The sequence below is a fragment of the Tursiops truncatus genome, chromosome 11 (genome assembly GCF_011762595.2).
Source record: "Tursiops truncatus isolate mTurTru1 chromosome 11, mTurTru1.mat.Y, whole genome shotgun sequence".
Taxonomy (NCBI): domain Eukaryota; kingdom Metazoa; phylum Chordata; class Mammalia; order Artiodactyla; family Delphinidae; genus Tursiops; species Tursiops truncatus.
In genome coordinates, this window is record NC_047044.1 from 47,783,649 (window position 1) to 47,808,970 (window position 25,322).

The 25,322-nt window shown below is 39.3% G+C and overlaps 1 protein-coding gene across 4 annotated transcripts in view; it reads right to left on the reverse strand.

Annotated features, from left to right (window-relative positions):
* NUP107 (nucleoporin 107) overlaps positions 1 to 24,741 on the reverse strand; it is a 45,357-nt gene extending 20,616 nt beyond the window's left edge. The window contains exons 1-12 of one of the 4 annotated variants that reach the window (XM_019918572.3): positions 24,595 to 24,741; positions 22,760 to 22,851; positions 22,158 to 22,244; positions 21,382 to 21,497; positions 17,869 to 18,013; positions 12,770 to 12,873; positions 10,260 to 10,387; positions 9,510 to 9,558; positions 6,347 to 6,418; positions 5,588 to 5,676; positions 3,771 to 3,849; positions 1,798 to 1,911 (exon numbers count right to left, since the gene is read on the reverse strand). In XM_019918572.3, the coding sequence (XP_019774131.2) occupies positions 1,798 to 1,911; positions 3,771 to 3,849; positions 5,588 to 5,676; positions 6,347 to 6,418; positions 9,510 to 9,558; positions 10,260 to 10,387; positions 12,770 to 12,873; positions 17,869 to 18,013; positions 21,382 to 21,497; positions 22,158 to 22,244; positions 22,760 to 22,851; positions 24,595 to 24,602 (1,083 nt within the window). In that variant the 5' untranslated portion in view covers positions 24,603 to 24,741. Of the gene's footprint in view, positions 1 to 1,797; positions 1,912 to 3,770; positions 3,850 to 5,587; positions 5,677 to 6,346; positions 6,419 to 9,509; positions 9,559 to 10,259; positions 10,388 to 12,769; positions 12,874 to 17,868; positions 18,014 to 21,381; positions 21,501 to 21,890; positions 22,047 to 22,157; positions 22,245 to 22,759; positions 22,852 to 24,527 lie in introns of those variants that run through there. The other 3 variants (XM_019918571.3, XM_019918573.3, XM_019918574.3) reach the window with 3 other exon arrangements.
* Positions 24,742 to 25,322: the final 581 nt, after the last annotated feature.

A 25,322-nucleotide genomic window follows, 5' to 3' on the forward strand; every position in this document is an offset into this window, starting at 1 on the left:
CTAACTACTGGACCACCAGGGAATCCCCCTTCTTTTCTTAATTAAAAAATAAGAATGATGTTTAATAATCCAACACTTACTACTATAAAAATTACTTAATATATGCTAGTGGTTTGTAACACAGAAGAACAAACAACACTTTGAGCTAACATATTTCTATCTAAAGAACATTACCAAGAGTACAGCAAAACAGGTACAGCATAATATCTGAAGCTTGAAGCTCCTATGCATCAGACTACCTCATCTAAAAAGTCCACAGAGGGCTTCCCTGGTGGCGCAGTGGTTGAGACTCTGCCTGCTGATGCAGGGGACACGGGTTCGTGCCCCGGTCCGGGAAGATCCCACATGCCTCGGAGCGGCTAGGCTCGTGAGCCATGGCTGCTGAGCCTGCGCGTCTGGAACCTGTACTCCGCAACGGGAGAGGCCACAACAGTGAGAGGCCCGTGTACCGCAAAAAAAAAAAAAAAAAAAAAAAGTCCACAGAGCCATCCAGTAAGCTGTCTGATCAGATACTTCACACCTTACACACAAGACCTTAACTATCACAAAGGAGGTTACTTTTTTTTTTTTTTTTTTTTGGTACGCGGGCCTCTCACTGTTGTGGCCTCTCCTGTTGCAGAGCACAGGCTCCGGACGCGCAGGCTCAGCAGCCATGGCTCACGGGCCCAGCCGCTCCGTGGCATGTGGGATCTTCCCAGACCGGGGCAGGAACCCATGTCCCCTGCATTGGCAGGCGGACTCTCAACCACTGTGCCACCAGGGAAGCCCCTACTTTTTTTTTTAAATAAATTTATTTATTTATTTGTTTTTATTTTTGGCTGTGTTGGGTCTTTGTTCTATGCACGGGCTTTCTCTAGTTGCAGCGAGTGGTGCGCAGGCTTCTCATTGTCGTGGCTTCTCGTTGCAGAGCACAGGCTCAGTAGTTGTGGCACATGGGCTTTGCAGCTCCGCGGCATGTGGGAATCTTCCCGGGCCAGGGATCAAACCCAGGTCCCCTGCATTGGCAGGCAGATTCCCACCCACTGTGCCACCAGGGAAGCCCAGGAGGTTACATATTAAAGAGGTGAAGTTAAAAGGAAGAAATTTGAGGGGACCATAGTCTTCAAATGCTAGACAGTATCAACCTGAAGAGCAATTAGGGTCAGACTTATTCTTAACTCTTAAAAATCCAAACTAGAAATAGGGGCTTCCCTAATGGCGCAGTGGTTAGGAATCCGCCAGCCAATGAAGGCGACACGGGTTTAAGCCCTGGTCCAGGAAGATCCCACATGCCGCGGAGCAACTAAGCCCATGCACCACAACTACCGAGCCCGCACGCCTAGAGCCCGTGCTCCACAACAAGAGAAGCCACTATAATGAGAAGCCCACGCACCGCAATGAAGAGTAGCCCCTACTCGCCACAACTAGAGAAAGCCCATGTGCGGCAATGAAGACCCAACGCAGCCATAAATAAATTTACTAAAAAAAAAAAAAAAAGTCTTCATTGAATTTGTTAAAAAAAAAAATCCAAACTAGAAATAATGGGGCTATGCCTAGGGTATGCAGTACACTAATGGGAAGGCAAAGTTTGACTTCTTACAAAGGATTTTCTACCAGAGTTGTGCAAACTGAAGTGCACTGCTTTCTGAAGCAATGTGTTCTTTATTACCAGAAATGTTGGAACAGGAGTTAGATCCAGAAATACTGTGAAAAAGATTACTGCATTGAGGAGGCATACTCAGTGGTCACAAAGATCCTTTCCAACTTACAGTCTGTGACTTTTTGATATTGGACAAGCAGGGTATATACATCATTTACCTCTTCTGTCATTCCAGCACGAATCAGAGTGAAAAGATATTTAAGTAATCTGACTTCATCTTCTCTATCCAGATCATCAAGGGGCATCTTCTGTCTTATGGGAGCATCAGGGTCCTACAAAAATTAATTAATTAATTAAATCATCAACTATAAATTCTTTATATGCACATACAATGTAAACATCAAGAGATGATAAATGTCTCCTGAATTACATACTGAAATAAATTCACTGAATTTACTTAAGTAACAAAGGGAACAAAGTGTCACAAGTGTCCCAGATAGCCACATAGCTGTCTGTTGCCCATTCAAAACAGACTCTGTTGGTCCACAAAGGTGCATACTTCAGTCAGGCAAGCTGGAAACAGCCCTAGTCCAGCCCAGCAGCTCTAGAAATTCTACTCATAATTCAAGCTGACTTGAGCTTTACCCTGTTGTAGCAACTACATGGCCCAGTTAATCCTAAACAGAATTAGGCCTAGATGGAGAGTGAGCAGAGGAGAAACTGCAGGAATCACAATGCACTCTGTGACTAGAAGGTGCTTAGCTGGTTCTTTCTGAGAACATACGAGAAGAGAGCCCAGTATGGGACTAATGCTATACAAAGCACACCAACACCCAACAAAAGAAATTTTAAAACAGATTTCTAATAAATACCTCCACCCTCAGTTATTCCTACCAACTACCTTTCAAGAATAAAAAGAAAACACTGGGGATAACATAGTGTCCTCATTTTTGTGGCAAAGAGCACACATGATCTACATCAGCGGTCCCCAACCTTTTTGGCATCAGGGACCGGTTTTGTGGAAGACAATTTTTCCACAGACGGCAGGGGGGGTGGCGGGGGGAAGGGGATGGTTCAGGCGATAACGGGAGCGATGGGGAGCGACGGGGAGATGGGGAGCGACGGGGAGCGGCAGATGTAACTTCGCTCATTCACCTTCCGCTCACCTCCTGCTGCGTGGCCCGCTTCCTAACAGGCCGCGGACCGGTACCAGTCCACAGCCTGGGGGTTGGGGACCCCTGATCTACATGATGAATTTCAGATTAAAAGCTATTTTAATGTAACTTTAAAAGAGGAGTAATTCTTATTCCAAATGTTACTGAGTAATATGATTATCAATTCAAAAACTGGAAGGCATAATAGGTCAATTGGCTAGTTTCACAAATATTTTGCAGACAGATATAATCATTCAATTTTGGAACAAATAGTTTCTTTCTGGCAAAAGGAAATCACCACTTTCCAGATGTTAAGGGTAAATGATTTTTAGTTGCTTGCTACAGGGGTAATTTTGCTACAATTTATTACAAGAACTTTCAGTAGTTTCCAAATAATTTTCATCAAAACACACTTTTGTTACCAAATGGAATTTTACCTATTTTTTCGACTGTTACTTACTTCTCTCACTTTTCACTATAAACATTTAATTCACATGCCTCCACCTATCACAAAGTTCTGTTCCTTCATTTCTACAATAATTAGACTCCCGTTCTTTTCAAATCCACTATTACTCCTATAACTCATATCCTAGAATGACCCTTCTAACCTCAAGCTAATTCACAAAGCTTTATTTTTTTCCCCTGCTTTCTATATAAAAGAACTTTCATAGGTCACCACCTTACAGCTGCAGAGTCAAACCTTGCTATAAAGTCAAAATTAATTTGTTTTAATGCTGGCAAATCAAGAACACTTTCTATACTTCCTTTTACAATTTACAATCAAATTAATTTGTTTTAATGCTGGCAAATCAAGAACACTTTCTATACTTCCTTTTACAATTTACAATCTATAGGCCACAGATGGGTTCAAATATATGCCATCAAATTCAAACGCAACTTAGTAATTTTTAGAGTTAAACAGTATATGCAGTCCTTCTGGAAACTAAAACAAGGATCCAAGAAAATAAAAATTCTCAGCCTTTAGGAATAAAAATCACTTAACTCTGAAGGCAACTTCCATTTCAAAGAACACTTACCAATTCAGTGACAAGAGGACGGACACTTCCTATGTAAGAAGAGAGCTGCCGCTGTTTCAAGGTATGCAGAGTATTTTCCCTGAAAGAATAAGTACAACTTTTTTTTAAACGAGGAATTTTAATAGGTCTACTTAAAAAAATCAAGTCAAGGAAAGAGAGTACAAACTCAGAAAAAACATGCAAAACGTTAATATAAAAGGGCATTTTCGCTCAGATGACTAATGATGTTGAGCATTTTTTCATGCCTTATTGGCCATTCAACTATCTGCTTTTGTGAGGAATCTGTTCAAATCTTTGTCCTTTTTAATCTGGCTGTCTTCTTGCTACTGAGTTGTAGTTCTTTATGAACTACAGGTTCTTTACGTTTCTTCCAGTCTGCGGATTGCCACCAATTCCTTTTCTCAATGATGTCTTTTAATGAGGTTTTAATTTTGATGAAGTCAAATCAATCTCTTTCTCCTGATTACTGCTTTCTGTGACAATCACTTATTCGCCAAGTCACAAAAATGTCCTCTTATGTTTTCCTCTAAGAGCTTTACAGTTTTAGCTTATACATTGGGGATTATGATCCATCTTGAATTAACTGTTGGGTACAGTGTGAGGGAGGTATCAAGGCTAAGCTTTGTTCACATAGATATGCAGTTTTTTCCTGCACGGTTTGTTCAAAAGACATTGCTTTCCCCACTGGATTGCTTTGATGCCTCATTAAAAACCAAATGACCACAGAAGTGTGGCTCTGTTTTAAAAGGATTCTCTATTCTCTTCTATTGACTGGCAAGAAAAGGAGACTAACTCATAAAAAACTTGTAAAAACCTTAACAGGACATATTAACTTAAAAAATTTTTTTTCTGAAAATGAAAATTTCTCTTTCTCTCAGAAAAACCACAACTAACCAAGATTTAAGATTAAAAAAAAAAATTTGGTAGCACTAATTTCCTAGTTAAGCAGAGAAAAAAACAATTGATTTATAGACTTGATACATATATAATGTTACTGAATTCAAAGGCAAACTGAACTTTTTCTTTAAGTCTTGAAATAAACTGTCCCTTTAACCTAGGGGTACTTGCTTTCTGGTTTCAAGGTCTTACAATAATTTAGAAGCACTGAAGGATGCAGGGAAAAGCAATTAAAAAACAAAAACACATACAAGTAGCTAGAAACATGGGAGAATTGTTTTCCTGATAATCAATTATGATTATTAAGAAAATATGGCAAAGTGATTGTTTGAAAACTTGAATCAGACCATGTCATTCTTTTATTCTCAAGGTTTCCCATCACATTTAAAATAAAGTCCCAAACCCTTACCTGGGCTACCTGTAAAAGTCCTATATGAGCTGGCTCTCTTCAATCTCATTTCCTACCATTCTTTTCTTTGCTGTGCTCACACTGGCCTCCTTGTGCAAATACTTTACCTTCTTAGAGTCTCTGTAGTTCCTGTTCTTGCCCTGAACACTTGTCCCTCAAATTTTTGCATGTCTGGCCTCCTTTATTTCTTAAAAACCTCTTACTCTTATTACCTGTTACTTCCTTAGAGAGGCCTTCCCTGGTCACCTCTTCTACTTAAAGTAACTCCCATTACCATCCTCTATCCATCAACTCTGATTCTTATTTTTCTTTCAAAACTCTTAGCACCCAATAGGATATATATCTATTTGCTGTCTAACTCTCCTATACAATTATAAATTCCACAAAGGCAGAGTTTTTATCTGTTTTGCTCACAGACTGAGTTCAGTAAGAACTGAATAAATATTTGTTGAAAGATGAATAAACAAAACCAACATTAAATGACTTCAACAATAAAAGTTTAGTGACTTACCAATATACTGACTTTGCATAAAACTCAATATTATCCGAAAAATCTCCAATCTCATCTTTGGCAATGCTCTCCAACCAATCTACCACCAGCTAGGAAAGGAGGGGAAAAAGAGTATTAACTATAAAATCTGTAAGTATTTTATTTGAAGTAGTATTACTACTACCATTAATTTAAAAAAAAAAGTTTTCTAATTCAAAAATACCAAGTAACAATTTTTTCTATCACTGTTTTTACTTTTTAAAGATGTATAAATATTATGGCAAAAGGTATTTTCTATAGGAATAATACAGTTTTTAACAGGCTATTCCTGGAAATGGTGGGGCTATTATTTGAAAATAAAAAACAAGGTTCTTAATTCTTTTTAATTATAAATTAAAAGATCAAAAAGAAAAAAATTAAGAAAAAAGTTTGACTTAAAAAACTTCAGGGCTTCCCTGGTGGTGCAGTGGTTGAGAGTCCGCCTGCCGATGCAGGGGACGCGTGTTCATGCCCCGGTCCGGGAAGATCCCACATGCCGCGGAGCGGCTGGGCCCGTGAGCCATGGCCACTGAGCCTGCGCATCCGGAGCCTGTGCTCCGCAACAAGAAAGGCCCGCGTACCGCGTACTGCGTACCACGTACCAAAAAAAAAAAAAAAAGGCCCGCGTACCACAGTGAGAGGCACGCGTACCAAAAAAAAAAAAAAAAAAAACTTCATTTCTTTTATGTCATTTACCTTTCTCCATATTTCACCAAAAAAATGTAAAAATTCTAGTCATACCTGACTTTGTCGGACAAGTGAATCTCTCTGAAATAATGCTTCCACAACTGCTTTTTCACTGGCATTAAGAACCTATAAAAAAAAAATGGTGGAAAGAAAGAGAAGATCCTCAAGAACATTATTTCAACAGAAAGGTAAGAGAATCTGAAATAAGTATATTTAACCACCTACAACCATTTTAACATAGCAAATCTGTATATTCACCTTTGAAAAAATTTTATAAGTTTCAAACTGCTAGATCAATGTGCAGCTGCTCTTACTTGATATTTTAATTCTTGGTTATGCTTAAAATTTTTAAGTTCTATTTCCCCAGAGACGTTGTTTTTGGGAAAAATAAAATACAAAACAAAATGAAACAAATCATAATAAAGGGTAGGATGCAGTCATGGGGCATATTAGGAAATTAACATTTAAAAACTTTAGGACTTCCCTGGTAGCGCAGTGGTTAAGAATCCGCCTTCCAATGCAGGGGACATGGGTTCAAACCCTGGTCTAGGAAGATCCCACATGCTGTGGAGCGGCTAGGCCTGTGAGCCTGTTCACCACAACTATTGAGCCTGCGCTCTAGAGGCCACGAGCCACAACTACTGAGCCCACGTGCCATGACTACCGAAGCCCGCGCGCCTAGAGCCCGTGCTCCACAACAAAAGAAGCCACCGCAATGAGAAGCCCGCGCACGGCAACAAAGAGTAGCTCCCGCTCATCGCAACTAGAGAAAGCCTGCACACAGCAACGAAGACCCAATGCAACCAAAAATTAATTAATTAATTAAAAAAAAAAAAAACAAGGTACCTTCCTTCCAACTGGCAAAATCAAATGATTGATGGCAGAGTAAACATTTTCACACACTGTGAGAGTGTAAACTAGTACATTTCATTAGGAAGGCAACATGACAAACTCTATCAAACTTTGTCCCAACAATTCACTTCCAGAAATATAGGAAATACTCAAATATGTAGGTAAGTGTGAAGAATGTTCATTGCATTATAACTATAGCAAATATACTGGAAACAAATATGTCCAGCAGAATGTCTGAAAAAAATTATGGCACATTTATACTTTGGCATACTATGAAAAAATAAGGTAAACGTATACAAATTGACATGAAAAAAACTAAGAAATATTGATGAATAATAAAAAACTCTCAGTATAAGGTATAAATGAAATCATACTATACAGTAAAAAAGAAAAAAACACCAAACCAACCCCACCACCACCCAAAACTACATATATGTATAGAGCAGGGAGACTAGATGAAGTTATTGCCATAATTCCTGCAAAAAATGATGAAGGCTTTGGCTTAAGTGGTGGCAAGAGGAACAGAGATGAGAGGTCAGAGTTGGAACAGAAGAGCTAAAGTGAGCAAGATCTGATGATGGACTAAATTTTGAGATGAGGCAGAGAGCAGGGTCTAAACCCTGGCTACTCAGAGTGTGGTTTACAGACCAACAGCATCAGCACCACCTGCGAGCCTCTTAAAAATGCAGAATCTGGGCTTCCCTGGTGGCGCAGTGGTTGAGAGTCCGCCTGCCGATGCAGGGGACGCGGGTTCGTGCCCCGGTCCGGGAGGATCCCACATGCCGCGGAGCGTCTGGGCCCGTGAGCCGTGGCCACTGAGCCTGCATGTCTAGAGCCTGTGCTCCGCAACGGGAGAGGCCACAACAGTGAGAGGCCCGCGTACCTCAAAAAAAAAAAAAAAAAAAAAAATGCAGAATCTTAGGCCCCTTCCCAGACCTACTGAATCACAATCTGTATTTTAACAAGATCCCCAGGTGACTCATGTGCACAGTAAAGTTTGAGAAGTGCTGCCTTAGGGAACATTCGGGTTCCTTGGAAAGTTGGCTATGGTGCCATCCACTGAAAGACAAAAGTGGGTTTGACTTTTGACAGGTTGGAGTTACAGTGCTTGAAAATTATTTTGCTTTAAAAGAAAGAAATACGGCTGACCCTTGAACAATGCAAGGGTTAGGGCACTGATCCTCCTTACAGTCGAAAATCCAAATGTAACTTTACAGTTAGCTCTCTGTACTGCTCATTCCTCTGTAACCGAGGTTCTGTACCTGAGGATTCAACCAACTGCAGATCATGTAGTACTGCAGCATGTATTTAGTGAAAAAAATCTGTGTGTTAAGTGGACCCACACAGTTCAAACCCGTGTTGTTCAAACATTAACTGTAGAAAGTGCTGACTTTTGAAGGGGGGCAACATGGCTGAGTTCCCCTGGGTCTGCTGGGAGGAAAAGAAAAATATGTAAAGACCATTTACAGACTGAGACAGAGCTGGGGGACTCATTCCCTTCAGGCTCTATCTTCTCTCTGCTTGGAGTCTCTAGGAGAGAACAAAATATATTCTAGCACTGCAGAGAAGTTTGCACAATTTAACAACTTGACTAATACCTTTACTAGGACCCAAGTCACTGAATCCTGCAACATTTCACCCAGACTGCATTAAAAAAAGGCTTCTGCTGAATGGCCTGAGGGACAACTCCCTCAAATTACCTAGGAGGTCAATGTTTGATTTCGAGGATAATGAGGCATAGCCTTCATTGTCTTGGAGGATACTTTGTCTGAAGGAAGGCATCTCTAGAACACTGTGGTTGACCTTCTCAAGGTTTAACTAAACATTTCAAAATGACATTCTCAACTTGATCTTCAAAAAAAAACCCCACAGGGCTTCCCTGGTGGCGCAGTGGTTGAGAGTCCGCCTGCCGATGCAGGGGACACGGGTTCGTGCCCCGGTCTGGGAAGATCCCACATGCCGTGAAGCGGCTGGGCCAGTGAGCCATGGCCGCTGAGCCTGCGCGTCTGGAGCCTGTGCTCCACAACAGGAGAGGCCACAACAGTGAGAGGCCCGCGTACCAAAAAAAAAAAAAAAAAAAAAAAAAAAAAAACCCCACAAAATTGTATGTGTATATATGTATAAAGATGCAGAGAAAAATGTCTGGTAGAATATGTACTAAATTGTTAGACTGAACAGTATGAGAGATAAAAGAGAACTTTAACCTTTTACTCTATAATGTAAATCAATTTTGATTATTGTATCTTTACTTGTAAAATTTTTTAAATGAAGAAACTCTAGATGGAGGATCAAAAATCAAATTCTACTACTAAAAACATTTGAATTTTAAGCATTTATAAAGGAAAAAATTTAATATAAAACTTACAGTAATTACAAACATACTTTCATCTTCTAATGCAGACTGTATTCTGTCTCTGGGGAAAAATAACACAAAATGAAAAAGCCTTATTTCATATGAGTAAATGAAATCACCTTTTTAAGCTAGATACATGCAGAAACCTGCATTCCATCCACTATAAACAAATGAGTTTCCAATTAACTTAGCCAACATGCTTTTAAAAGCAAAAATCAAGTAGTAAATGCCTTCTGAATCTAATACTGACATCTGAACAAAAATTATATTTACTGAAGAGACAAACTGCAAAGTCTTTAATGGCTACCTGCTAATTCATACACCTAACTTTTTAATATAATGTTTTCACAGGGCCCAAATGAAAAAATATAATTTTCTCTCAAGATTTTCTCATTAGGATGAGAAAGTAACAGAATGAGAGCCAAAACCAAGGAGCATCTGAGAGAAGAAAAATTTGGTTAACTTCTCTCAAACTTCTACATTACATAAAGTATATCTGTCAGTTCTTTTTCTTAATCTATCCTCTTCTAAATATTGCCGTATTTTTAGCACTTTCCTTAAATCTTTACACGTATCCAATTTTTGGTAGCTACCAGCTTTATGATTAATATTCCCCTTTCCTCGTTAACTCACTTCTGACAACTAAGGCATTAGAGATGATAAGTATCACAAAATGGCAGAACCTATTTCCAAACACATCTTACTCTAACTTCCAAGTTAATCTGCCAGTTTATTTCTCTTTGAAGTCCTACACAACTTTACCTATACAAAGAAGCCAGCAGCCTCCATGTGACCATCTCCTGTTGAAGAAGCCAGAGCATACTGGCTGTTTTTGAAAACTTTTGAAGTCCAGGTGTTGCTCGGCTCACTATTTTACTCAGTATATTCACCTGAATTAAAAATACAAATGTAATAAGGTTTTCTATAATTTTGAGTCACAACTTTGTATTCTTCAAGTACATAGTGCTAAAACTATTTATATATATTTTATATATGTACATATTTATATTATAAATTTTTCCTGTCTATTGTCTTTTTTAAATTGAGTGTAATATAACATTCCCACTAGAAATGGCCTTAATTTGAAGTAAGGTGTGTTTATGTGAGTATATATGTTTAACAGACTCTAGAGTTCAGATTCAACAATAACAGCCATGAGTGCGTTTTTCTCCTTGTACATCAACCCAGAAGATAAGCTAAATCTAACCTACACCCAACAAAATCATAACATGAACCAACAGAGCAGCAATGAAAATTAAAAATAAGGTATCTTCAAGTTTTATCTGAAAAATTTATACCATATAAAAAAATCAAGAAAAATATTTTCCTAAGACTGGTACCAAAACATTGTCATTTCTAACCAAACCTTAACCAAAATCCCTCCTTGCTGTAAAACAGTAGTTCTTAACCATTTGAGGACTTTTTGCAGAAGTCTAATGAAAGATATGGATGTTCTTCACAGAAACACACACCAAATTATTTAATAGGAGGTTTAAGGACCCAAGGTAAAAGAAACCTTTCTCAAAGGTTATGAATATTACCTCCTTATCAAGGGCAATTAAGAAACAGGATTGGTCTCATTCAGAAAATGAAGAATCACTACCAAAACAACAGGTTTCCCCACCCTTTAAAAAGTATTCACAAAATAATGTTACTTCTGTCTTAAGGCCAGTGTTTAATAAAAGTATTATCTGTATTTCTCATTCCTTTAATAAATTCTCTATTGGAATCCTAACTCCAGTGATTCACTAGGTGATTATTATTGTTTTTGTTATTTAATGAAGCTACTGCTTTTATAATGGAACAATTCATAAACTGATTATTGAACTAATATTAAATGCTCAAAAAATATTGGCTATTACTATTATTCCAATTATTCTTGAATGCAATAGTTTCTTGAAGTCCTTTCCTTTCCTTTAGAAGAGACTTAATTTTTTAAGCAGTTTTAGGTTCACAGCAAAACTGAGTAGGAAGTACAGCGAGTTCCCATTACTTTCTGCCCCCAAATACACACAACCTAACCCCCCACTATCAATATCCAGTACCAGAGTGGTACGTTTGTTACAGTCACTGAAGCTACATTGACATGTCATTACTACTGAAAGTCCATAGTTTACACAAGGGTTCACTCTTGGTGTTGTACATTCTATGGGTTTTGACAAATGTATAATGACATGTATCCCTCATAATAATATCACACAGAATAATATCACTCCAATAAAAAACCACGTGCTCCACTTTCTATCCTTACCGCCCTTTGAACCCTGGCAACTGCTGATCTTTTTATTCTAAGTTTTCCCTTTTCCAGAATATCGTCTAGTTGCAATCACACCATATGTAGCCTTTGCATATTGGCTTCTTTCACTTAGTGATATGCATTTCGGGTTAATCCTCATCTCTTTATGGCTTGATAGCCCATTACTTTTAAGGGCTGTATAATATTCCACTGTCTGGATGAACCACAGTTGATTTACCCATTCACTTACTGAAGGACATCTTGATTGCTTCCATATTTAGGCTATTATGAATAAAGCTGCTATAAACATCCATGTGCAGGCTTTTGTGTGGACATATATTTTAAACTCTTTTGGGTAAATACCAAAGAGTATGAATGTTAGGTTACATGGTAAGAGTATGTTTAGTTTTGTAAGAAACTGAGACACTGTCTTCCAAAGTGGCTGTATCATTTTCCATTCCCACCAGCAATGAATGAGAATTCTTGTTCTACACCCTTGCCACCATTTGGTTTTGTTAGTGTTTTGGATTTTGTTCATTCTAACAGGTGTATAGTGGCATCTTGTTGTTTTAATTTGCTATTTCCTAATGATATATGATGTGTTTTTTTTAATTTTTATTTTATATTGGAGTATAGTTGATTTATAATGTTGTGTTGACATATGATGTTAAGCATCTTTTCCCATACTTATTTGCCATCTATAGATCTTCTCTGGTGATGTGTCTGTTTACATGTTTTGTCCATTTCTCAGTTAGATTGTTCATTTTCTTACTGTAGAGTTTTAAGTTCTTTGTATATTTTGGGTTTTCCTTTTTCAAAGATGCAGAATCCTTTTGTCCTTAAAAGAAATATTATATGGACTCTCAACGTGTAAAAAGCAGAGCTGCTCTGGCCGACCTTCTAACCATGCCACACTTGTCACTACACCCCAAGACATCCTCCTTAAATATAGTATAGAAATTCACAAGTTGATGCTGTTCAAAAAAAACTTAAAGAGTACTGAAGTCTGACCAGCAATGCAGTGAAATTAACTTACCTGACTACTACAAATGTTTTCATACTCTTCCACAAGGTCAAAAACTGTAGTTGAAGAGTGCTTCAAAAAAGACTGCAGGAAATCAGAAAACATACTCATGGATGCTAGAACACATTAAAAAGAAAAGGAACAGAAAGAGTTAAATGACATACTTCTAGGTAATTCTGTTTGTTTTAAAAACTTAAAAACATAGCTACAAATCCTTTTTTTAAACTGCTATATTTTTAAAAATATATAATTGTGGTAAAATATACATAACAAAATTTACCATTTTAACCATTTTTAAGCGTACAGTTCAGTAGCAGTAAGTACATACACAGTGCTGTGCTACCATCACCACCATGGGACCACAGAACTCTGCATTTTGCAAAACTAAACTCAGGATAGCCAAGGCAATCCTGAAAAAAAACTAAGCAGGAGGCATCACACTTCCTGATTTCAAACTACACTACAAAGCTATAGCATTCAAAACAGTACTGGCATTAAAATAGACACATAAACCAATGGAAAAGAATGGAGAGTCCAGAAATAAACTCCTACATATATAGTGAATTAATATTTGACAAGGGAGCCAAGAATATTGAATGGGGAAAGGATAGTTTCTTTAATAAATGGTGCTGGAAAAACTGGATAATCGCATGCAGAAAAACAAACTCAGACCCCTATCTTACACCACTCATAAAAATGAACTTGAAATGAATTAAAAACTTAAATAAGACCTGAAACTGTAAAATTCCTAGAAAAAAAAAGTAGGGAAAAAGTTCCTTGACACTGGTCTTGGCAATACTTTTTGGATAAGATACCAAAAGCACAAGCAATGAAAGCAAAAAATCAACAAGTGGGACTATATCAAACTAAAAGGCTCTATACAACTAAACAAACAATCAACAAAATGAAATGGCAACCTATGGAATGAGAGAAAATATTTGCAAACTATATACCTGATAAGAAGTTAATCTCCAAAATATATAAAGAATTCATAAAATTCAAAAACAAACAATCCGATTTAAAAATAGGCAGAGGAGGGGCTTCCCTGGTGGTGCAGTGGTTGAGAGTCCGTCTGCCGATGCAGGGGACACGGGTTCGTGCCCCGGTCCAGGAAGATCCCACATGCCGCGGAGCGGCTGGGCCTGTGAGCCATGGCGGCTCAGCCTGTGCGTCCGGGGCCTGTGCTCTGCAACGGGAGAGGCCACGACAGTGAGAGGCCCGCGTACAGCAAAAAAAATAGGCAGAGGAACTGAACAGACATTCCTCAAAAGACATACAAATGGCCAACAGGTACCTGAAAAGATGCTCAACATCGCTAATCATCAGGGAAATACAAATCAAAACTACAATGAGATATCACCTCACGTCTGTTAGAATGGCTATCATCAATAACACAAGAAATAACAAGTGTTGGTGAAGATGTGGAGAAAAGGGAACCTTTGTGCACTATTGATGAGAATGTAAACTGGTTCAGCCACTATGGAAAACAGTATGGAGGTTCCTCAAAAAATTAAAAATAGAACTACCATATGATCCAGCAATACCACTTCCGGGTATATATTCAAAGGAAATGAAAACAGGCTTTCAAAAAGGTATCTGTACTTCCACACTTACTGCAGCATTATTCATAACAGCCAAGACAGGGAAAAACCCTAAGTGTCCATCACCGGATAAATGGATAAAGAAGTGGTATATATATACAACAGAATATTATTCAGCCATGAGAAAGAAAGTGATCCTGCTATTTGTGACAGGACAGACCCTGGATAGACCCTGAAGGCATTAAGTAAGATAAATCTGACAGAGAGAGACAAATACTGTACTATATCACTCATGAGGAAATCTAAAAAAGCCAAACTCATAGAAACAGAGAGTGGAATGGTGGTTTCCAGGGACTAGAGAGTGGGGGAATTGAGAGATGTTGGTTAAAGGGTACAAATTTGCAGTTAGAAGATGAGTAAATTCTGGAAATCTAATGCACAGCATTGACTATAATCAATAAACCTGTATTAGTTGAAAGTTGCTAGGAGACTAGATCTTAAATGTTCTCACCACAGAAATTATGATTATGTGATGTGAAAGTACAATGGAGGTATCAGCTAACACTAATAATATGCAAGTGTATCAAAGCAATATGTTGTATACCTTAAACTTACAGAATGTTATGTCAATTACACCTCAAAAAAAAAAAGAAAAAAAAATCCTAAAACTATAACTCCCCATTCTCCCCTTTCCCTAGACCTTGGCAACCATTATTCTACTTTCTATGTCTATGAGTTTGACTACTCTAGGTGCCTCACATATGTGGAATCATACAGTATTTGTCCCTATGCCACTGGTTTATTTCATTTAGCATAATGTCCTCAAAGTACATTCACGTTGTAGCATGTGTCTGAATTATATGCCACTGTAAGTATATACCACATTTTATTTATCCTTCATCCATCAATGGACATTTGGGTTGCTTCTACCTTTTAGCCATTATGAATAATGGGGCTACAAATAAGGGAACACAAAGCTCTTTAAAATCCTGTTTTCACTTCTTTTGGGTATATACCCAAAAGGCAGAATTTAGGTATATACCCAAGAGGCAGAATTGCTAAATCATATGGTAACTCTATTTTTAATTTTTTAAGGAAGCACCACTGTTTACCATTTTACATTCCCACCAACAATGTACAAGAGCTCCAATTTCTCCACATCCTTGACAACGTTTGTTATTTTCTGTTTGTTTGGGGTTTTTCTGTTTTTGTGGGGTTTTTTGACAGTAGCCATCCTAATGCGTTCAGGTGGTGTCTCGTGGTTTTGATTTGCATTTCCTTAACGCAAATTATTACTTAATAATGCAACATTACAGATGTTGAGCAAATTTTCATGTGCTTATTGGCTAGGTTTTTTTTTTTAATTTATTTTTGGCTGTGTTGGGTCTTCCTTGTTGCACGCGGGCTTTCTCTAGCTGTGGCGAGTGGGGGCTGCTCTTCCTTGCAATGCACGGGTTTCTCATTGTGGTGGCTTCTCTTGTTGCGGAGCACGGGCTCCAGGCGCGCGGGCTTCCGTAGTTGTGGCACGCAGGCTCAGCAGTTGTGGCTTGTGGGCTCTAGAGTGCAGGCTCAGTTGTTGTGGCACATGGGCTTAGTTGGTCCGCAGCATGTGGGATCTTCCCCAACCAGGGCTCGAACCCATGTCCTCTGCCTTGGCAGGCGGATTCGTAACCACTGTGCCACCAGGGAAGCCCTATTGGCTAGTTTTATATCTTCTTTGGAGAAATGTCTATTCAAGTCCTCTGTCCATTTTTCAACTGAGTTGTTTGTTTTCTGTTATTGTTGAGTTGTAGGAGTTCTTTCTACATACTGAATATTAATCTCTTATGAGATATATGATTTGCAAATATATTCTCCCACTCTGTGGGCTGCCTTTTCACTCTATTGATTGTTCTTTTGACACATATTTTGATGTAGTCCAAGTTATTTTGTCTTTTGTTACCTACAAGTCTTTAAAGATTCCAAAATGTACTATTCAGTAATCTGTTAACCATTACTACAAAACCATGAGCCAGATTTTGAAACATCTGAATTATATTTTAAGTACACCATAACAAAGTAGCTGAGAAAGTTACAATAGATACTAAAATGACATATTTTACTCAGGGAAAATACATACACTCTACTACAATACTGTATAATATTTAAGGCCTCAGCCATGGTTCACACTAAAAATGAAATATTTTATAGATTAAAGTACAAAGTACTTTTGAGTTACTCAATATTTGAGTACTTATAACTGGCAAATACTACAAAGAAGCAGTGGTCACCAGAGAGTTAAGAGAAGGGCTGTGGGACTTCCCTGGTGACGCAGTGGTTAAGAATATGCCTGCCAATGCAGGGGACACAGGTTCGAGCCCTGGTCCGGAAGATCCCACATGCTGCAGAGCAACTAAGCCCGTGCGCCACAACGACTGAGCCTGCGCTCTAGAGCCCACAAGCCACAACTACTGAGCCCGCGTGCTGCAACTACTGAAGCCTGCACGCCTCGAGCCCGTGCTCCGCGACAAGAGAAGCTACCGCAATGAGAAGCCCGCGCACTGCAACGAAGAGTAGCCCCTGCTCGACGCGACCAGAGAAACCTGTGCGCAGCAACCAAGACCCAACACAGCCATAAATAAATAAATAAATAAATAAATTTATTCGGAAAAAAAGAGAGAGAGAGAGGGGCTCTGGAATCAAATTGCTTAGTTTCAAATCCTGGTGCCATCACTTCCTAGCCAGGTGAGCTCAAACAGGTCACTTAATCCTTTTAAGCAGCAGTTTCCTTTCCCTGAAAATGGAAACAGTTACTGTATCTATTTAATGGACCATGAAAGGAGTTAGTGTTCATACAGTGGTAAGCATACTGACTAGCACTCATATATGTTAGCTTATAATAATAAAATGAAGAAGAACCTATGTCATAATGTGCAGGTACAGAGACACTAAAAGCAGATTTTTTTCCAAAAGGGAATGGTGATAACCAACGTAAAGTTAGAATAGTCACGGTACTGTTTGAAGAAACAACACTAGCATCCAGGCCAAATAAAACATGTCAACAACGTCAGATAAAAATTAAACCAAAAGAAAAAGAGAAGCTCTTTCAACAGCACAAATATGGAAATAAAAATATTAGAGACTAGTCTAATAACCTAACAGGCTACTACTTATACTGAAAGATTAAACGGCAAAATGCCGCTCCAACTGAGAACTAACGTGAGGTTCTCAACCTCCTAGAGCTACATCAAATGTCGTAGCCATTACCATAACTCGTTGGCTTAACAAAAAAAATTTTTTTTTTTTTGCGGTACGCGGGCCTCTCACTGCCGCGGCTTCTCCCGTTGCGGAGCACAGGCTCCGGACGTGCAGGCTCAGCGGCCATGGCTCACGGGCCCAGCCATTCCACGGCATATGGGATCTTCCCGGACGGGGAACGAACCCGTGTCCCCTGCATTGGCAGGCGGACTCGCAACCACCGCGCCACCAGGGAAGCCCCCAAAAATATTTTTTAATGATGTTCAGGAATAGGAGATAATTTCCTTGATCTTAGTAAAACGACAAGCTACTGTGTTACAAACGAAGTTTTACCAGCTTCTCCAGGATCGTCCTCCCGTAACATAACAGCACTGAGAGTTACATCTTCTGTTACACTGTGGAGCTCTGTGTTTGTGAAGAGCCCTGCACGCTGTGATGAGAATGCAGCGGCCCAATTACTGTCATCCAGATTAGTTACCTGAAAAAATAAAAGGAAGATACAGAAAAGTAATGTGGTTATTGCTGCTGAGGGAATGAAGACTTCAATACTATTAAAACCTTTTAAAGACCATAGGTATGTGTTTTTCACTTTTAAAAGATAGCCATGGGGCCATTTTATTAAGGAAATCATGGCTTTTTTTTTTTGGCCATGCCATGAGGCATGTGGGATCTTAGTTCCCCAACCAGGGATTGAACCTGCACCCCCTACGCTGGGAGCTTGGAGTCTTTACCACTGGACCGCCAAGGAAGTCCTGGTGCGTTTTTTTTTTTAAAAAAGGCAGTATATTCCTTCTTTTTAAAATTTATTTATTTATTTATTTTTGGCTGCGCTGGGTCTTCCTTGCTGCACACAGGCTTTCTGTAGTTGCGGTGAGCGGGGGCTACTCTTCGTTGCGGTGTGCGGGCTTCTCATTGTGGTGGCTTCTCTTGTTGCAGAGCACAGACTCTAGGCGTACGGCCTTCAGTAGTTGTGGCATGCGGGCTCAGTAGTTGTGGCTCGCGGGCTCAGTCGTTGTGGGCTCTAGAGCACACGCTCAGTAGTTGTGGTGCACGGACTTAGTTGCTCCACAGCATGTGGGATCTTCTGGAACCAGGGATCAAACCCATGTCCCCTGTATTGGCGGGCAGATTCTTAACCACTACGCCACCAGGGAAGTCCCAGTCCCAGCTTTTTAGTTTTCTTCTTTGTACTACTCCATACTTTAAAAAAAAAGCCAATAAAGATTCCATTTTGTAATATTTAAGCTGATATTAATAAGTAAACTAATACCAGCTTTAGTTCTATTGCTCTAGGACTAGTTCAAATCAATTTTTTTAATTTTGGGAAATAGTACAGGATGAATGATCCAGTTTCTACAACAAATAAATGGTAAAGAAAAAATGAATGATGGAGGAACTTATAGATTAAAATACTTAAGAGACATACCAAGCAAATGCAATGTGTTGAGCTTGTTTGGATTCTGATTTGAGCAAACCGACAACTGGGCTTCCCTGGTGGCGCAGTGGTTGAGAGTCTGCCTGCTGTTGCAGGGGACACGGGTTCGTGCCCTGGTCCGGGGGGGATCCCACATGCCACGGAGCGGCTGGGCCCAGGAGCCGTGGCCGCTGAGCCTGCACGTCTGGAGCCTGCGCTCCGCAATAGGAGAGGCCACAATTGTGAGAGGCCCGCGTACCGTAAAAAAAAAAAAAAATTGACACAACTGAAGAAGTATGAACACTTAATGAAATACGTATTGTAATGGAAAAAGTACACATAAAATGGCTATTTGAAATCATAAAGGAATTACTCTGTGTGTGTGTAGGGAGGGGTTAGATGTGTTAACAATATTGTACTTACGTTAAAGAAAGCATCCTTATGTTTCAGAGATACCTACTGAAGTATTTATGGATAAAATGGTATGAAATCTGGGAACTATAATGTGGGAGAAAGGCTTGTGGGTATAGATGAAACAAGGTCAGCCGTATGCTGATAACTGTTGAAGGTGGGCAATAAATACATGGAGGCTTACTCTACTATTGTATTTTTGGACATATTAAAAAATAGTAATAAAAAGCTTTTTTAAATTTACTTAAAATCTAGGCATGAGCAACAATAAAAATGTACCTTTAAATCAGTCTCCCCAAGGAAAAATGCTAAAGATGGGTGCTGAGGCCCTATATATTAGTGAGGTAGTAACTATGGGCTGAGGAGAGCTTAGCTGCAGCTACTGAAGACTGATTGATAGTTTACTCCCTTCTGGATACTAATCATCATTATTATAAAGATCAAACTGAAAATCTTACACAGCAGTGATATCCTGCATTCAGAAAAATACTTTGGTCCATAACCAAATCTTGGCAGGTAGACACATGGTAAAATCAACATAGCAAATAACTGTACTTCCTTCAGGGCTATCTAAGACCACTTCTCACAGCTGATATTAAAATTGGCAAAACAGGGACTTCCCTGGTGGTCCAGTGGTAAAGAATCTGCCTTCCAATGCAGGGGATGTGGGTTTAATCCCTGGTCAGGGAGCTAAGATCCCACATGCCACAGGGCAACTAAGCCCATGCACCACAACTACTGAGCTCTCGCACCTCAACTAGACAGCCCGCACGCCACAACTACAGAGCCCACGCACCCTGGAGCCCACGCACCACAACTAGAGAGAGAAAACCAGTGTGCCACACCTAGAGAGAGAAAACCCGCACGCTGTAACAAAGAGACCACACGCCGTAACGAAAAGATCCTGCATGCCTCAACAAAAATCCCGTGTGCCCCAATTAAGACCCAAAACAGCCAAAACAATAAGGAAAATAAATAAATATTCAAAAATAAAATAAAATAGGCAAAACAAATCAAGACAATATCTTTGACTACAAAGTAATTTCCAAACATTTTGTAATAATCAATACATATTTACTCTATCCTGGCCTTTAAAAGAGTAACAATTTTACTATTAATCTTGCAGTTCTGAAGCAGTAAATAATAAAACTCATTTTCTTTTGCTTAAACACAGAAGCAGTCAATTCACTCATGTTTTTAAGAGGAATAAGAATAAACATTGTCAAAATAAACCAGTTTCATAAGCAAAGTAAAACTGTTCAATGACTAGATCACTGTTAGATATTAACACTCTAAAAATTCATAAGACTGTAATAAACATTGCTAAGATGGATTTAACCTTCTAAGACAAGGAGAGTTTTAACATGCAAAACCTCTTTTTAATAAGCACAGAGCCAAATAAAGAGCCATTTTTATCTTTTGGAACTAAATGGGCCATAATAGTCTACAACTCCAACAAAAGTCTTCCATTTTCTTCTTCTCAGTTAGACACAATTCTTTCTTTTTCTATAGGGTATTTTAAGCACCTAGGTCAAGTCATTCTGTATCACAGTTTATAAGACATTTCTTTTGCTATTATAAATATTGGACCATAGTGATTCATAAAGAGTGTCTCATCTACTTCTCCCAAAATTTTCTCGTCTTTCCTTTAATGCTTTGTCCTCCTTCCTTATGACAGTCTTCATTGATTACTCCTGGCTTCCTTCCCTTCTATGCTTCTTGGGCTCAGCTTTTATACCAATAGCAACCAATCGGAATTGATTTATTCTGATCAGCAAACTGTCAGATTAACACATTTTGTAGGCAACTAACTGCCGCTGGTGCCACAGCTTCCACCTATGACATGAGTATGCTTAAGGGTCTCAGTTTTCTGAAAGTCTTTCTAATCAAAACCTGATTTCAATTAACATAACCGAATTACTTTATGACAAATAAGACTTCAATTCTCATTAAAAGCTTTTAAGCTAAATATCTTACGTTAATAAAAAGGAAGAAAATTTCAGCTCCATCTTTCTACATACCATAGACAGATTTCCCAAGAACCCTGAAGACTGTGTAAGCCGAGGAGACCTCCCTCCAGTTCCAAGAATGCAGAAAACATCTGGCTGCCTTAGTAAGCTTCGGTTTGTTGGAGTAACTACTAGGAAGAGGTTAGTAAAAAGAATTCGAAATGCGTGAGCCTTGATCATGGAAGAAAACAAGCAAACAAACAATAAAGTATAATTTTCACTTTTCAATTATTTAGATTCTAACCAAATAAATACTTTCAATATTAACATTTCCATCATATGAAGATTCAACTTATTTTTCTAAACATGAATTTTTGGTACTACCGAGCCCACCAAGAAAAACTTTACTGCAAACAGAGATGCTTTCATTATAGCACAACTGAGCATAAAAAAAGGAACACGAATGAGTCCATGAATTTGCCAAATTCTAATTTTATAAAGCATACTATAGTATAGAGGACATGGGCCCTGGAGTAAGCAGATTATGGTTCGAATTTTGGTTCCATTACTTACATACTTACCTAGCTATGTTATCTGGGTTAATCAACTTCTCTAAGTCTCACATTCAGTCTTGGCAAAATAGAGATAATACCTATGTCATAGTTAGTATGCATTTATGTAAAGAACAGTGACTTACACATGGTAAGAGTTCAACAAATAGTAACTGCAATCATTATTATTTGTTCTTAATTAGAGATAATTTATAAAATATAATATATATTATGGTATTAGTTGCTATTATTGTTATCATTATTAAATGCTTTAAAAGCAAAAAAAAAAAATCTTACAAGGTTGTCTAAATGAACTGGGAGTTCGGGGGATAACCTGGTTTCTTGGTGTAGTATTAGCAAAAATTTCATCTTGGGATGCCCGAACTACAGGAAAAGTTAAGAAAAGTTTTTCATGTAGAAAAGACACCAGCAAAGATAGAATGAACCATATTTACACTATACAAAATATGTGAATACATTTTTCAAGGGCAAAGTATCTTATGGCTACCACATTTTCTATGCAAAGAGTAAATAATTCCCTCTCGCCTTCAAATTCTCAGTTATCAGTCTTAGGTTACTACACATTGAACTAAAAGTTGTTAGTCAGATTTCAAATAATAAAAAAAATCTAATCTCAGCAGAAGCTAACCACCGTATGATGGTTAGCAGTAAAATGGAACATCCTTATTTTCAGGGAAACATGAATCTCACTGAATTTCAGCATTATACTTACAAAATAACACATCTGGGAAGTTTAAAAAAAACAAACCTAAAACTAATGTCCACAGCATTTTATTATTATAGCTAGTGTTTAATATCTCTCATAAAAAGAAAAGTCTATAATCCTGATTCCCAACATGTTGCAATTTTTATAATCATGCTTAAAATGCAAAGGATACTTAAAACTCTTTTTTGAGCACTCTGTTTTCGTGCAGTCCGAGTCACCTCTGCCTCCCGGATCACAGGAGATGCCATCTCTTCAAAGCCACTCCTAAAATGGCATAATCAAGCTCATGTGAATGAAATGAGAATGTAGCATTTGCAAAAAAATTTTATCATCATGATTGGACCAAAGGATCCTAAGTCAGTCAAGATGCAGATCATCCCAGTAGCCAAGTCTTTGATATTTTTGTTGCCAATGCCCCTATGGCTCCAAATCCTGCGTATCCCTCAAAGTCCTGCTCACATTTTACCTGCACAAAGACTTCTATGACTTTCTAATACTTACTTGTTATTTTCTCTTATGGAATTATTTTAACACGTGGAATCTAAATCTATATTATAACACTGTTTTAGATAACTGCTTCATGAAGGTAAACCTTTCCTCTTTGGATTGAGGTCCCTAAAACTGCAGGAACTCTTAAAAGGATCTTCTGTAGTTTCCAAAATACTTCAAACCATGGATACCACTATTTAAGCTGGTGACTTGGGAGGCTAAGTAAAAAAGAAATCTAGTAAATTGGAGAGAAATGATCCTTCAAGTTTTTTCTCCCCAGACTACACTAAGGGTGTCTCCTGTCTCAGCACTACTGTAGTCACAATGCCCTTGTCATTCTCTGCCCAAAGTCTAGAAAATAAATTGTGTGAATTAAGAGGTCTGTATCTTAAGACAAGAATCTAATATGCATTTCCTCCACTTGAAAATCTTCAGATAGCTATCTCTGGCCTACAGAATCAAGTCCAAATTTCCTAGCATGGTTTTTACAATCTGACCCCAGCTTACCAGTCCAGCCTTATATTCAGCCAAAACATCACTCCATACAAACATACACTGCATGTGACCATTCGGCTACGCTTTCGTATCCTTACACCTTTGTACATGTTGCTTCTTTTACAGAGGCCTACATTTGCCCCCTTGGTCTACCTGGTGAATACTTACTCATCAAACAGCCTCCTGGAGTCTAGAGACACACAGATCCAGGTTGGCAACTTGGTTCTTCTATTTGTTAGCTTCCTAACTGACCAAGTTCCTTAACCTTTTTTAGCCCCAATGTTAGGTGTAAAAAGAGGATCACAGTAGCTATCCTCACAGGATTGTTAGAAAGATTAAATTAGCTAATAATATATTTAAAGCGTTTAAGTTACTCAATGTAGGCTACTGCTACTATTCAAACACCAACTAGAAAGTATTCTCCTTTGAGAGGTCTTCCTGATACCTCCCATGACAGGGAGACTTCACTGCTCCCCATTTCTTTTCCCACAGAGCAGTACAAAATACTTATCACTCCGTACTGCTCGGCTGTCTCCTCCACTACACATTCCCCCGAGACCAAGAACCTTGAATAACTCATCTTTAACGCAGATGTCTGGCATAGTGCCAGGGTCATAGAAAGAACACAATAACTATCTGGTGCTGGAACCTGTCATCAGAAAGTCTGGGCTGAGATCCCTGTTCCATCACTGACTGGCTCTGTGGTCTAGGGCAGGTCACGCAGCATCTCGAATGCCGGGCCACCTCCTACCTCGCCCAACCCAGGAGCGAAAAATGTTGCGCGAAAGTGAGTAGATGGCAGAGCCGCCGTGGGAACCAGGAGATTATCATTAGCCGTATCCCTTCCCGACCCAAGCGGCCTTTCTCCCATAAGGTGCAGTCCCCCCAGCCCGGAAAAGGAGTCCTAGGGTCAGCACCCGGGCCCTCGTCGGCTTCCTCTGGGAGTCGGGTTTCACCTGTTTCGTTCCTCCAACACCCTGGAGGGACAAGTGTCCGGGCTCGGCCGTCACCACCAGAACTGACCTGTCCATGGCTATAGCCTTCTCCCACCGAGAACCTTGCAAACTCAGTCCCAGCTTAACCACCGCGTTTCAGCCTTCCCGCTCTCCGGAAGCAAACCCTTTGACCCGGAAGCACGTCCTCGCTAAGTCGCTGTAGAAAAAAGAAGCGAGAGGCGGGAGAGGAGAAGGAACAACTTCCCATTCGGCGCATGCGCAACTTCTTCGGCCTGCCGCTGCTTGTCCGGTCTGCGCAGGCGCAAAGGTGTGCCGGCGGTTGACGTCACTGGGCGGGGCGGGGCAGGACCGGGGCGGGGCAGGGGGCGGGGCAGGAAGGAGCGTTTCGCCTCGCTGTGCGGCCGCCCCTTTGCTTGACTGGCATTTATGGGCGTGGTCCAGGCGCCGGGATTATCCTGCTGGGATACTTGACGTATATTGATAGTCTAGAAAAATGTGAAGTCATTTCCTGGTATTCTCTGTCAGAAACAGCCTGGACCTGGAATTCTGACGTGCAGTCTCTGCGCTACACCTCGGGGGTCCCTGTCTCTCTCTTACTGTACTCACCTTGTTTGAACTGTAGTGTAAACCCCCTACAGTTTTTGAAATTGTTTTCCATAATAGCTATTTGTTCTTTACTTGGTATTTTTCCCTATTAAGGAGAAAAGGATCACCTGTCTTAAAAAAGCATAAAAGATGTTGGTATTGCCCTCTATTGCAAAGTGCAGGATAGGCAAAAAGAATGTTCTGGCCCTG